Source organism: Tetrahymena thermophila, assembly GCF_000189635.1.
Source record: "Tetrahymena thermophila SB210 genomic scaffold scf_8254719, whole genome shotgun sequence".
Classification (NCBI taxonomy): domain Eukaryota; phylum Ciliophora; class Oligohymenophorea; order Hymenostomatida; family Tetrahymenidae; genus Tetrahymena; species Tetrahymena thermophila.
In genome coordinates this window covers 167,964-182,316 of record NW_002476484.1, presented here as the reverse complement: position 1 = coordinate 182,316, position 14,353 = coordinate 167,964, and the positions used below count along the sequence as shown (strand labels likewise).

General features: G+C 22.6%; 5 protein-coding genes across 5 annotated transcripts; 4 read left to right on the top strand and 1 right to left on the bottom strand. All coding sequences in view use genetic code 6, as the record gives it.

Moving 5' to 3' along the window:
- Positions 1–694: 694 nt before the first annotated feature.
- TTHERM_00394570 (Di-glucose-binding within endoplasmic reticulum protein) lies at positions 695–2,221 on the bottom strand (the record flags this gene model as incomplete). The annotated part of the gene is made up of 5 exons (XM_001011929.3): positions 695–715; positions 781–930; positions 1,212–1,384; positions 1,514–1,973; positions 2,057–2,221. The coding sequence occupies 5 exons, from the start codon at positions 2,219–2,221 to the stop codon at positions 695–697; spliced, it is 969 nt and encodes a 322-aa protein (XP_001011929.2).
- A 973-nt stretch (positions 2,222–3,194) lies between these two features.
- On the top strand, positions 3,195–5,565 carry TTHERM_00394580 (eukaryotic aspartyl protease; the record flags this gene model as incomplete). Its single annotated transcript, XM_001011930.2, has 5 exons — positions 3,195–3,566; positions 3,673–3,955; positions 4,015–4,537; positions 4,596–4,901; positions 4,983–5,565. 5 exons carry the CDS (start codon positions 3,195–3,197, stop codon positions 5,563–5,565), a joined length of 2,067 nt encoding a protein of 688 aa, XP_001011930.2.
- Positions 5,566–5,943: 378 nt separating this feature from the next.
- Positions 5,944–7,257, top strand: TTHERM_00394590 (cyclin-dependent kinase-like Serine/Threonine kinase family protein; the record flags this gene model as incomplete). Its single annotated transcript, XM_001011931.3, has 6 exons — positions 5,944–6,099; positions 6,152–6,220; positions 6,278–6,472; positions 6,534–6,833; positions 6,902–7,066; positions 7,135–7,257. The coding sequence occupies 6 exons, from the start codon at positions 5,944–5,946 to the stop codon at positions 7,255–7,257; spliced, it is 1,008 nt and encodes a 335-aa protein (XP_001011931.1).
- A 1,415-nt stretch (positions 7,258–8,672) lies between these two features.
- On the top strand, positions 8,673–9,314 carry TTHERM_00394600 (hypothetical protein; the record flags this gene model as incomplete). The annotated part of the gene is made up of 1 exon (XM_001011932.1): positions 8,673–9,314. The coding sequence occupies one exon, from the start codon at positions 8,673–8,675 to the stop codon at positions 9,312–9,314; it is 642 nt and encodes a 213-aa protein (XP_001011932.1).
- A 1,222-nt stretch (positions 9,315–10,536) lies between these two features.
- Positions 10,537–13,674, top strand: TTHERM_00394610 (B-box zinc finger protein; the record flags this gene model as incomplete). Its single annotated transcript, XM_001011933.1, has 1 exon — positions 10,537–13,674. One exon carries the CDS (start codon positions 10,537–10,539, stop codon positions 13,672–13,674), a length of 3,138 nt encoding a protein of 1,045 aa, XP_001011933.1.
- Between the last annotated feature and the right edge of the window lie 679 nt (positions 13,675–14,353).

Here is a 14,353-nt window from a genome sequence, read left to right as displayed (position 1 = left end):
TTAATTTTTTAATAAATAAAAATTGTAAATTAAGGTTAACATCACTTTAAGCTTCTTTTATTTGTTAGTTTTTATAATTTAAAAACTTTTAGAAATACTCTAAAAAAGTATGCTAAATCAAATTAATCATAATCAAGACAAAATTATATTCAAAATTAAATAAAAAGTGTTTAAAAAATAAATATAAAATTTTTTTATGAAAAAGTTTTTATATTTTTTATGTCATTTAAATTAAATAATGTACATTTTACTGTTCATAATGCTTATTTAATGGAAGGATATTAAAAAATAGGATTATTTTAGATTGTTTTAATGAAGTATAAAAAATAATAAATTTGGTTTGAATTATTAGGTTTTATTTTTACTTTCTAAATCATTTTTAAATATTTTACTTTTAGTTAGTACAAGATAATAAGTATTATATTTTTTTATTAATATTTATTACTAATATATTTATTAAGAAATTTAATTTTTTTTTTAATTTATTAAATACTAATTTTATTACCCAAAAATGCCTTTTTTAGTAATTAAAATGATAAATGTATTGATCTGTTTATTCGGGAATTTAACAAATTTATTTGTTAATATTTATTTACAGAATTAACTGAAGAAGTTAACCAAAACATATAAATCAATTATACGCTTAAATTTAAATGTTATATATTTGCTTAAAATAATTTTTCTGCTATTTTCTTCATTATTCCTTCTTAACGTTCTAATTTTATAAAATAAATTGATTAATTAAAATTGATTCTAAGCTTTTAGATGAGTTTAATTTACATTTCCTTCAAAGAAAGCAGAAGAAATAAGTACGAAAGATGTGAAGAAGAAACCAATCATACAAACTATTCCCAAGGGAGTCATTAACATTTCCTTCAAAGGAGGTACAGTTCTACCTTATTCTTGCTTAACTTCTTCCTTAATTTCGATCTATTGATATTATTAAATATTTTATTAATCTTATGATGAAATTGTTTTTATAAAACATCAATATTATTTTAATCCTCAAATTCTTCTAAATAAATTTAAATTTATAAATAATATTTAGATTGTTTGAACTGTATCAAAAAATATAATTTTTATTCGTTAGCAATAAAAGTTAATAAAATTATTAAATAATTAATAATTGAAAAAGATTTTCATTTCTATCAAAAATTAATAATTTTAATTTCTCATTGGCTTTGAAATGAATGAATTAATTAATTAATTACGTCTTCAAAGTCTTCTTCAATATCTGTATGGTCATTACGAACAATAATTTTTTCTTATTTCTTCAACTTCTATTCTTTTAACTTATTTAATTAATCGGCCTTCTTTCTAGCTTCATTAGCATAGTTTCTTTCCCATTAAGCCTTAAAGTTATGGAGATCTTCAAAGTCAGTTTCTATATAAATCAAATAAATCAATATATAAGGGACAATCAATTTATATTCAAAAAAATAATGCTAAATAAACAATAAATATAAATATTTTTTCTTTAAAAATAATATTTTATTAAAAATAAATAAATTACAATCTAAGCTGCCAGCATAAACGACTATGCCGTGAATAAATGGATTATCATTCTATGTTTTTTCAAATGAAATGTTTAATTTTCCATCAACAATGCCATTATTGCAAACTTGATTCTTGTAGTAAATTTTTCCATTTTAGTATTTAAACTCAACATACTCGTCATGAGCAACAAACCTTCCTGCTTTGGCAAAAATATCGAGATTAGTAATAACTCTAGTGTCACCTAATTTGACATGGAAAACTCTTCTTCCTGGTTTATCAAAATACATTTCGCAGAATTTCAAAATCAAAGTATAAGTTTATTCAATATCAAGTGCTAATTGATAACCAAAACTGTTATAACCATGACGTTCAGTCATGTAAATGGTTGGTTCTTTTGCATACTTAATAACTAATCCTTTTAAATTCTCGTCATCACTATAATCAACGGCATTTGTATCTTCATCATAGCCTTAATCCTAATTTTAAATTAGTTTTTAATTTCTGTATTTGAAGAATAACGATGGATGGATTGATTGATTGATTTGTTTAATGAATTTACTCTAGTATAAACGAATCCCTCGACTGATCTTTTTGCCATATGTGAACCAGCATTAATAGCATGAACTACCTTCTTTGCAACTAAAGGTCTAGCAGAGATAATTGAAAGACCTGCTATAACTATTAAACTGATAAAAAATAAATTTTTCTATGAATTCATCATCATCAAATTAATTCTTAATTATATTTATTAAAAACAAATAATTATTTGATAAAAAATATCTTTATTTGATTGATCATTTGCAATAATTATTTATTAAAGTAAATATATTGGTGAGAAGTATATTCTTTCATTCATTCATGTTTTTTATAATAATTAAGCTACGAAAGAAGAATTATATACTCAATACGCGTGTTTTGAAAATATTTATGTTATTTTAAACATTTTTACTTTAATAAATAGTCATATTAAATAATAAAATATATTTTTTCAATAAAAAGCTGTAATTTATTAACACATTTATGTATTATCTATCATTTTTATTCAAAAAAAAATCGAATCTTAATCTGTTGATCTTAAAGATTAGTAAATGCACATGAATTCTATTACCAATATCAAATAAAATTGCAAAAAATTATACATATTTATTTTTTAATATTTTAAATAATTCAACTTTACTATCAATTTTAATTATTGAATTATTATTAAACCAATATTTTAAGGGCTTATTTTAATTTAATTAAAGTAACTTAATTCTTCCTAATCTATTTTTAGTAGCAATATTTTTTATTTATTAAAAAGAATTTAAAAATGTTTAGTCTAATTAAAAGAATTTTATAAAATATTTTAAACTAAAATGAGATTAACATTTATTATTTTAATTCTAATAAAGTATGAAATGTGAAATTGGGAATTATGGTTTGACTGCTTGCTTTTAATATTTCTTTTCTTTTTTTAGAATGAAAAATTTTTGAATATTGTTTTTTGATATTTATATAAATTCTGCAGTTTAAAAATTTAAAAAAAAATAAATAAGATATTATCATCAAACTAGCAGCACATACCAAAAAATTATTAAGAAAATATTAAACTTTCAAAGATTTATTAAAAAATATTTGTAATAGGTTGATATAAAAAATTAAAAGTGTAAACATATTATAATAAGGAAACAATTTAGGGCTCATATAAATAAAATTGAATGAGGACATTTGCTTTCATAATCTTGTCATTATTTCTTGCAAGTAGTGCTTTTGCGTTTCTTGAAGTTGCATTGTAAAGAAAGCAAAACGAATTGAAAATAAAATATACTGAAATTGCACAAAAATCTAAATAAATTAAAACTTGCCAAAATGATATTTTGAAGTATAAATACAACACTACAGTTATAACTTAAATGTGCTATCATAAGGATTTAGCCTTTACTATTGAGTCTTTGATTGGAGACGTAAATTTCAATTATGAGGTTGCTGCTATTGCAATAGATCTCCATTCACCATTATCTTGGCTTAAATCATCTAAATGCTAATCATGTCCTGAAGAAACTCCTATACCAACTTTTAAAGCATCATAAGTAATTTATTAATAACTAAATAATTTCAAACTTTAAACATATTTATTTATTTAACTAAACATTTTTCTTTTAATCATTTAAACATCAACTATTAAATATAAAATAGAATTTGACTTGTTCAAATAGCTGCTTGTTTGAACTCACTTAATCAAGCTATATTATCACAAACAAGTACAGATTTAACAAACGTGGGTCTATTGTATCAAACAACATGTATTTATATGGTGAGTATATATCAAGCAAATTTTCTTTCTTGGCATATGACCCTAAAAAGAAGAAATCTATGTTCAGATATATTGAAGAGTAGTTAAAGAAAGACACTTTTGAAAAGTATGAAGACTTAATCACTTTCCCTAACTTAAAAATGATAGGAGCAGAAAAGATGATTGGTACTAAATATTCTCTTAAAAATTAATTAGTTAATAGTTATTTTTTTTTAATATCAAAGGGTACAAAAACTATCCTGCAGATGGTGCAATCGGATTAGGATTAAACAAAATTTATAAAGGCGATACTAAGGTTGAATAAAATACTGATATTATGGAAGCTTTGAACAGCTCAGTTGAGCAGATAAACAATAGAATATTTGGTATTTACATAAATGAAATTGGTGATATTTTCAAAGATTATGTTCTTATTATGGGAGGTATAAATGATAAATATTCACACAAGAATCTAGAGGATATCTAATATGTTCCAGTCAATTAAGAAACTTCTTATTATTGGAGTCTACCTCTAACTGAATTATCTTTCAACGTACCTTCTGCAAAGGTAAACTCTTAAGGACTAAGTGAAGATTTTAATGTTATTAAACCAAAAAAATAAAATGCAATACTTTCTTTAAGCACATCGTTCATTGCCTTGCCTAAGGACGAACTTAATTAACTTATTAGTATCATTAACCGTTATGGGGAGTCTAATTGCAAAATTGTTGATCTTACCTACTTTGCTGTTTATTGCACCAATTTCCAGTAACTTTTAATTTATATTTTTTAATTATTTTTGATAATATCTCTTTTATATCAATAGCACTGAAACTTTATAGTTGATGGAAATTAGTTTAAGCTTTTAGGGTGGAACAAAGCTAGTATTAGATTACAAGTAATTATAGAGACAATGTGATGTTGATGAAAATTATTAAAAGGAAAATCGTGATGATAACGATTGCTTATTAAATATTTAACTTTCTCCTACTGATAACATAATTCTTGGAGAACCATTTTTGAAAAAGCATTACACTATTTTCGATTAAGAGTAAATGAGAGTTGGATTCTTACCTGCTGCTGATAACACCTATTGGAGAAAGGAATTTTATTAACCTCCTAGTTTTATTAAGTATAAAAGAAAAAATAATTCTTAAATAAATTGATCATACAAGAAAAACCTAAAATTAAATATATAAATTTTGATAAAAAGGTATCTCATTAGAATTGTCATTGCTGTGTTCACATTAGGTATGTGCTTTATAGTTTGCATCTCTTAAGTTACAAGATTCTGCAAGTGGTTCAGAAGAAAGTGGAGAGAAGAGGATTCTGGTCATTATTCAGAAAAAGTTTCATTTGCAAGACATAAAGACGAAATATCATACGACGATATTGAGTTATCAATGAGAGAATAAGCTATGAATGAATTAAAGAAATAATAATTTGAAGATACCAACGATTTTGCAAATACTCAATTCTAAGAAGACAGTAGCTCTCACATTGATATTCGTGATTATGAGGATAATTAAAATATTAATAAAAATGCTGATTTCCCTTCAATTCCTAAACCCCGTGGTGCCCAATAGGCTGATTTAATTGAAGTTGAATAAGTCCAATCTTTTGATCATGGATTTAATTTTGTTTAGACAAACAATCAACCAAATAACAACAATAATAGCCAAAATAATAATCAAAATACTAGTAACAATAATAATAATGGTTTTGAATAGCATGAAGATATTTCAATTTCTTTAGATGATGGTAACCAACCTAAAACAAATAACAATAATTTTTGAACTTGTTTAGTCAAAATTAAAACAAAATTTTGTAAATAAAATATTTTTTCAACAGTCATTTAATTAATTAATTAATCCATCCATCAATCAATCAATTTATTTGCTGTAATTTATTGAAATAATATTTTTTTATTTAAGATTATAAAAATTGCTTTCAAAAAAAATATATATGAAAAAATAATAAAATTACTATTAATTAATTGTTTTGCTTAAATAAGATAATCAATCAATGTCTTATATTTTTTATCAGAAAAATAGTCAATTTTTATATTTGTTTGTATCTTTTTTTGAAATATTTTGAAGGTAAAAAAAATTTAAAAAATACAAATTTTACAATTATTTACTTATTTATTAAACCACAGATTAATTCTAACTAAAATGGATGTTTAGCAAAAGAGAAAAGTTTATAACTAAAAGTATTTGAGAATTAAAAAGATCAATGAGGGTTCATTTGGCAAAATTATCCTCTGCGAGCTTGTTGACTAAAAGGGTTAATATTGTGTATTGAAGAAGTTCAAGGTCACCTAATAGAGTGTATAAATAAATATTCTGATTATAGTTTTAAAATAATTTATGATATTAAAAGGCTATTGATGAGTTAAGTATAAAGGAAATCTATTACATGAAAAAACTTGATCATCCTAATTTAGTCAAAGTAATTAATAATACTGGTTTTAAATTGTTAGCCAATTTTATCATTTTTAAATAACAGTCTGATGATATTTTCAAAATTAAAAAATCCTACAATGGCTAAGATTTCTTCGAATAACTTTACATGCATCTTCCTTATTATTTGGAAATGTCAGAAGTCCCTAGAGAAAATTTATCTGTAGAAGCAATCAAAATATTAATCAAGCAATTAATTGAAGCTGTTCATTTCCTTCACCAAAAGAAAATTATTCATAGAGTATTTGCTTAATTATTTGGATAAGTTTTTGTTTATTTAATACATATAATAAAAAATAAAGGACATCAAGCCCAGTAACATATTTTTAGACAAAACTGGAAAACTTTTATTAGGTGATATGGGTATTTCTAGAGATTTCCCTGAAAATAAAGACTAAGAATTAACAGGAAATACAATCACTCGTTTGTACAGACCTCCAGAAATTCTATTTGGATGCAAAAAATATAATGAAACTGTTGATCTATGGTCACTTGGTTGCACTATCGCAGAATTTTTCATGGATCACAAAAAATACTTCTTTTAAGGAAAGAGTGAAATAGATCAACTATGTAAAGTTTTTGAAATTAGAGGTTCTGCTAATGTAAATTATCTATTTATTGATATAACTCTAATTTCAATTATAATATCAAATATATATTTAAAAATCAGGAATAGAACTGGCCAGGCTGTACTGAGCTCCCCTATTATATGGATTTTGGAGAATTAAATTAAAAGGACTTAAGCTCTTTACTACCAAAAGCTCCTAAAGAATGCATAGAAATAATAGACTCTTTGCTATAGTTGTGTCCTCAAAAGAGAGCTAAAATCGAAGATGTAAATAAAAATAATTATATTTAAAATTAAATTAATAACTTAATTCAAAACATTAATTTATAAATTAGATTATTTAGAATAAATGGCTTTAATCAACCACTGAATAAGGATTTTAAGAGCTAAAATAATTTGCTGAAAATAATATATAATCTAATATTCATAAAATTTTACATCCTCCTGAAAGATTTTGAATAATTTTAATTATTTCATAAAGGACTTATTTCAATTAAATAAATTAAATTGTTTTTACATTAAATTTATATTTTCCCATCAGTAAATGCATTTGACTCAATAATTAATTATTGATTTTAAATTAATATTTATATAAACTGAATTGAAATAAAAGCATAAAAAAGCATTTCAAATATTTAATGTTTTTATTTATCAAAAAAAATAATTTGAAAAACTTAAGTATGTAATTTAGAAATTTTAAGTTGATGTTATATTTGTAAATTATAAATTACTCTAAAATAAATTAATGTCAAGTCAAATAAAAGAATTTGTTTCAAAAAAAAAATAAATAGAGAATTATTAACACACACATTTATTACCAAAAAAACAAATCTTAAAAAAAAGAATGAAAAAATTAAGGAACTTTATTTAAATCAAATAATAAAGACTCCACCATAAATTAAAATAAATTTTTAAAAAATGAGTGGCTCGGCGGAGGTCTCACTATGAGGATTTACTTTATATTTGTAAAAGAAAGTGATAAATAATATTTATTAAGTTGGAATTAGTGAAAAAAAAGAAATATATTATAAGGTAAATTACTGATTAATTGTATCTTCTATTTACCAAAATTTCATAATTTTTTAATAGAAATTATTCTAAGATTTTACTTTATTTGACTTGGATATCTATGGATTATCCATTTATCACTTTTAGATTTATCTATATCCATCCATAAAAAATTTTAATTTAAATTATATATTCCTAATTAAGTCACCAGCCTTTACAAATAATCATTCTAATGGGTACAATTATAGATAGAATAGAAGTATTTTTTTTTAAGTATCTGGAGTTATAATCTTGAACAATTTAATATCTAGTCAACCAAATCCATTAACCTTGAGTCATGATAAAAAATTAAAAAAATTTTTTTTTATACTCAAATTAAAAAGAATATTTTCACACTAATCAAATTTTTAAAACTTGATTCAACCTCTAATTTTTACGTATTTATCAAATAAATATTTGATCCCCTAGGTACCCAGTTTAGATAATTTTCACTGTATTTTTAAAAATTAATTATATGCTATCTAATTTATTATTTATTATTCATCTATTTTTTTAGATTAAAAAATATATTTAAACTTGGAAATCATACTATAGTATTTTAAAATTGAAAAGTATTAACTTATTTTTTGCTTATATAAATATTTAAAGATATCTTAGAAATTTTGAATTAAAATAGATATTTAATAGTATCTTTAAGTCTGTCTGTTATATGAATTTATTATTGAGAATCTAAATTTTATTTGCTGAAGATTTCTTTTGTTGCATAAGACTGTTTAATATTTTTTATTTAATTAATAATTCATATCTATCTAAATAATTACCAATAAAAATCATAATTTTAATATTTATCAAGTTTATTTAGCAAATGGAACTAGTATTTTAGAAAAATTTCAATAATGTGAATGATGTGCTCACAAAAATAGGTTAGCCTACATATAAGAGTGTAAATGAAATTAACATCGAATAATTAGATAAGCTAAAAGGCATTAGATCAAAATAATCAGTATTATTTAACCAGCGATTCTTAGAAAATAATGAATCTATTGCGAACAGGGTCAATAATGTTAGAGTTAGAGCAATTATAAGTGGCGTAAATTTAAATCTGCGCTATAGGTAATTGCCACACCTGATTCTTTATTCAGATGAATTGAGATAAAGATATTCCTAATATTTCTGGGATTATGAACTCATTTTCCGTGCAGGAATATTTGGAGTTGCTTATCTTTTGAGTGAATTACACTATAAGTTACTTCAATGGATTTTAAAGCATGGAATTAAAATTGCAGACAAAATCGTAGGTTATTTTATAGACAAAGATTCTATGAATAGGTAATGGTTCGGAGCCTTATTGATATCTTATCTGACTTATAAATTTTCGAGTGGTATTGAAAAATATTTTGATATTTACTCAATTTATTAGGGATATAAGCTATATAGTGATGATTTCTAATCAGACATCAGAAATTTTAAAAAATCAATAGATTACTTTGAAAAGAGATAAGAATGAAATTTATTTATACTATAAGTAATTATGTCATGCATTTTTTGATATAAATAGAATTTCATAGTTTTTAAAACTATATAAATACTAAGATAAAAAATTAAAATTTATGAAAGTTTAATATTCTAGTTTATTTTTAATTTTTAAAGATATTCAATTATATTTCATATAAACTAACTAATTATCTCCCATATAATTATTTTTATAAGTATTTATTTTTATTTACAAAATTTAATTTGTAAACTATATAAAAAATTATAAATATTCATTAAATTTATTTTATTTTTGCTTTGCTATAATTTATTTTTCCTTCTGATAGATAATCAAGTTAACAAACAATAATTTTTATCTATTTTTAATAAACTTTTCATATTTATTACTTTTATTTGTTATATTTAAATATAAAATTTACATATTTGTTAAATAAATTTTAAAAAAATTAGTTCAATATTTATCTCCATAACTATCTTAAAAGGATATTAAGATAGAGATAATATTTTATGTAAAAATGTAAAAAGTATATTTAAAAAATAGAAAACAGGAAAAATAATATATTATATAATAGATAATATAACAATTTTAAGTATATATTGACTAAGTAAATTATATACTGGAAAAACAATAATAATTTTTATTTTATTTTTTTAAATTATTTTTAAAAATATAGTTAATTTTTTAAAAAATTTAGAATTTATGAATTTATTTAGAGGGCAAAGTTGATAAATAGAAGCTGTATTTTTTTTAATTAAATTATTTTAATATTTAAATAATAAATAAAATTTAATAAAGTTACTTGATTTTAAATAGAATTTAAAAAAATAATAGATTTAAAATTCTTTCAAAGATTATTTAGTTTTTTTTTTCTTTACTAAGAGTAAATTCTCTTTGCTTATTTATTTAAATAATTTATCTAGATTATTTTGAAAGTTTTATCTTTATTGATTAATTGAAAAAAGTTAATAGAGTTAAGTTTAATTACAAGAATATTGTTGTTATTGCTCCTGCTAATTTTTAAAATAATCATATTGATTAATCTATAAATTTATCAGTCAAGCAATATTTTTTGTTTTCAAACAAACATAAATATTAAGAATTGTATGAATATATTTTTGTTTGTTAAATATCGCAGTTAAAATTTTTTAAATCATTAATATTTAATAAAGATTTGATTTGAAGGAAGAAAGGTTTTAAGAAAATAGATAAACAAACCTATCTATATACATTAAAAATGAATAATAGCTTAAAATATGTTGAGTTTTTATAAAACTAAAGTCAGACAAGCCCTTCTTTTAAAAATCTTAGAATAGAAAGTGATTCACCAACAGTGAGCAACTACTTTTAATAGATGATAAATTCTTAACAATCTGTTGGAAACAAGATTTCATCATCAGAAACTCCAACTATGAAGAAAACATAATCTTTTAAAAATAATTTTTAGGTTTATAAAATAGAACAAAATGAAGGGTATTTAAATTAATAAATTGACGAATAAAATGCAATAATGGAGCTAGAATAAGATTTAAAAAATTAAAGCGAATATTAAAAAGTAAATGGGTAGGTAAAAAAAATGAATGTCTTTGAAAATGAGTAATACAATTTGGAAAGTGTGGATGTTAAGAAAGAAGATTTTACTAACAGTTTTTCAGAATTAAAGCAAAGTAAAGAAAGTGAGCATTTTTTTGAAGATAACGATGCAAACGATATTTAAATTCAAAGCTCTACTGATCACAGTAGAATTCTGTAAGAATCAAGCTAGAAAAAATAAAGGTATCTTTAAGGTAGTGATAATAGCAAATAGTCAAAGATAGAAAATAAAAAAAGAAGATTTGATTTAACAAAATAACTATTTTACGATAAAGATATAGAGTGCAAATACAATCAAAATACAAATTCGTATAGTGGAAATTGTTCCTTGCACAACTAAGAAATGTTTCACTTTCTTTGTTTTTCTTGCTCTGAATTGCTTTGCAATGAATGTGTGAATATTCATGTGGGTCACCAAATACAAACTATTGAAAATTCATATCCATATTGTAAAAGAAATATTCAATCTATGCTGGATATTTTAAATTAAAAAATAGAAAAGATGCTTATTCATTCAGAAGACTTAACCAGCATACAAAATGATGTTATTGAAACTTACTAGCAATAAAAGCATGAAATAGAAAGGGCATATAAGGCTCTCATTTAGAGTATAAAGGCCTAGTCCACTGAGCTTCTAGAATATTGCTCTAAGTTGTACCATGAAAACTACGATTACATAATAAATTAGCACTACAACTTAAGACAGGAGTTAAGCAAAATGATTGAATCTTACAGGATAATAGAAAAAAATATGGCAATCAATGATCAATTCATAACATGTGATTATTATTTGAAAAAGATGAAACTCATTAATTCAATAATTAATGCTGAGAAGGCAGAGATGAATTAGTTTTACCAATCTTCGCCTTCGTCTTCTTTTTATTTGTTTAATATGAATGATTAATTCAAAGCTATGAATGTATCTTAGCTCTATCAAAATAGTAGACTCAACATTAACGATTAAATTATGACTCATTATTTAGAAAGGGAGTTCGTATAACTCAAGATCAACTTAGGCAAGCTAGATTTGAAGGTAGAAAACTAACAAAATATGATGAATGAATAAATAGAATTAGAGGATAGGAGCACCAGCAGATTTAATGCTGAATCTAATTTTGAGAGCCCAGGAAGCAACAAAATTTAAACAAAGAATTATTTTATGAGCTTACAATCTTCACCTTAAAGTAGATAGTCATTCAACTAAATGCAAAATCAAGTTTCCTCAATATAAAAAAACTAAATTATGAAATAAAGTGACTTAATTTTTCAAAAATGTAATAAAGTGTAAAACTAAGACAATTTAAGTTAACAAGGTTAACAATATACAAGAACTTTCCTTCCAAGCCATATTTAAAATAAAATATAATAGCTGAAACTGTTTGATAAATCAAATCATAGCTAATACTATATAAATTCTAGTAATTAGCAATAAGAAAATTTTTTATAAGCAAAAGACTTGAATTAGGTATGTGAGATGCAGTAAAATGTAAATCACTTCAACTCAACTGCCTGTATCTTAAACAGTGAACCTTATAACAATTAAGTTCATTAAATTACATCAAATTATAAAAATTTACCATACAAAGACAGACTCAAGCTAGAGATTAAAACATAAAATACCTACTTGAACGCAAGCAATATGACAAACTTAAGCAATAACAGTTCAAGAAACATCATAGCAACAACAAAGTCACATTCTCCAAATAAGTTTTATTTGGGAGATAATTCAGAGTAGAGAAACTCTCTTCTCTCACAAAATAAAGAATCAAAAATAATTTTAAGTTCTCCTAACTAAGAGAATCCTTTACTTTAAATTAACTCTGAGAAAGCTGAAAAAGATATCTCTTCAAGAGATTCTTTTGGATCTAATAAGTAGTACAATTTGTTAGATGATAAATAACGTTTAAAATTAAGTATGAGTCCAAGACTAGACCTAAAGCACGATCTTTTTTCGATAAGCAGAAGAAATAAAAGTTTTATTCTACCTGATTAGAACAAAGAAATAAACGGAGTCAGTAAATATAACAAAGAGATTGAAGAAATTAAATCAATATTATACTAAGAACCATCTTAGTAATTTAAAAAGACTCCTCGAAACCAAAATTTTCAACAGAATAAAATGAATTATAAAAATCAATCTGAACTTTCTCCAATCAGCTCTTTGTTTGTTTAGAATCCTTCAAATAGAGATTCTGATAAAAGTTATAATAAATGTTTAAATTAAAATGATAAAAACTCATCCTTCATCAGCAAAGCTATAAGAGAAGAGAGGGACAAATCTCCTAATTTCTTTTAATACAAAACTTTATAATAAAATTTTAATTCTTAAGCAGATTCAGTTCCTTGTCTTACTCCAAAATGTGATAATATTGTAGGATCTCTTTACAACTAAGCCTAAAATGAAAAATTCCTGAATTCTCACTTTTAACTAGAAGGGATTTTGAACACAATTGGCAAAACAGACAATAAATTCAACACGTAAAATGCAACATCTAAGGTTAAAAACCTAAGCAACTTAGAGAATTTAATTCAAACTCACCATAGCTCTTCAAATCTATCACCTAATTCTTAATCTTTCTTAAATTTTTTGAGTAAAAATAGTACTCCTATCAGCAATAAAATAAGCTAAAAGTAGTCAATTCGCTCGATTTCAAATCATCAATTTGAAGAATCTCCAATAAATAAAATTCAAAAAGGGAAATTGACTGAATAGCTAGTTTAAAATTATATAAAGCAAAAATTTTAAAATTAATTTGTTGAAAACAAAAAAGAGTAAAGATGAGTGAGTAGTTTATTTACTTTTTCATACACTATTATACACTATTCATTAACATGTAAAATAATAGTAAATATATTAAAATCAATACATAAAAACTATAAAAAGATATATTAAAAATAATAAGTGATATAATTAACAATAATTAAAATAATTTAAAAAATATATTAAATTTTATTTAAAGGTAAATTAAAGAAATGTATATACAATTAATTTTATTAGATAGAATATAATTCAGTATTTATGAAAATTACTTATATTAATTAATTAAAAAACATTGAGTCTACTGAATATTACTTGCTTCAATATTTGATATACCACTATAAATACGTTTTATTTGTTTGTTTAAATATTTTTTTATTTCAAGTTTTGGCTTTAAGCTATAAATTATTATTTTATTTAAATTTGGAGTAAATAAGGTTTTTTTTGATAAAATAATAACAGTAAAATTGTAATATAAAATTTTTGATCCATTAAAAAAGAAAATTTCTTAAATTTACTAAGAGTTTGGTTTTTATAACATCTTGCTAATGTTATTTAAAAATTGCCTTTAATTTTTATCAAAAAGAAAAAAAAGTAATGCTTGATTAATAAAAAGGGATTTTTTAGAATAAATAAATTTAAAACTAACTAAGAGAGATATTTATAATAATTGGTTCATTTATTCATCTATTTTATAATATTG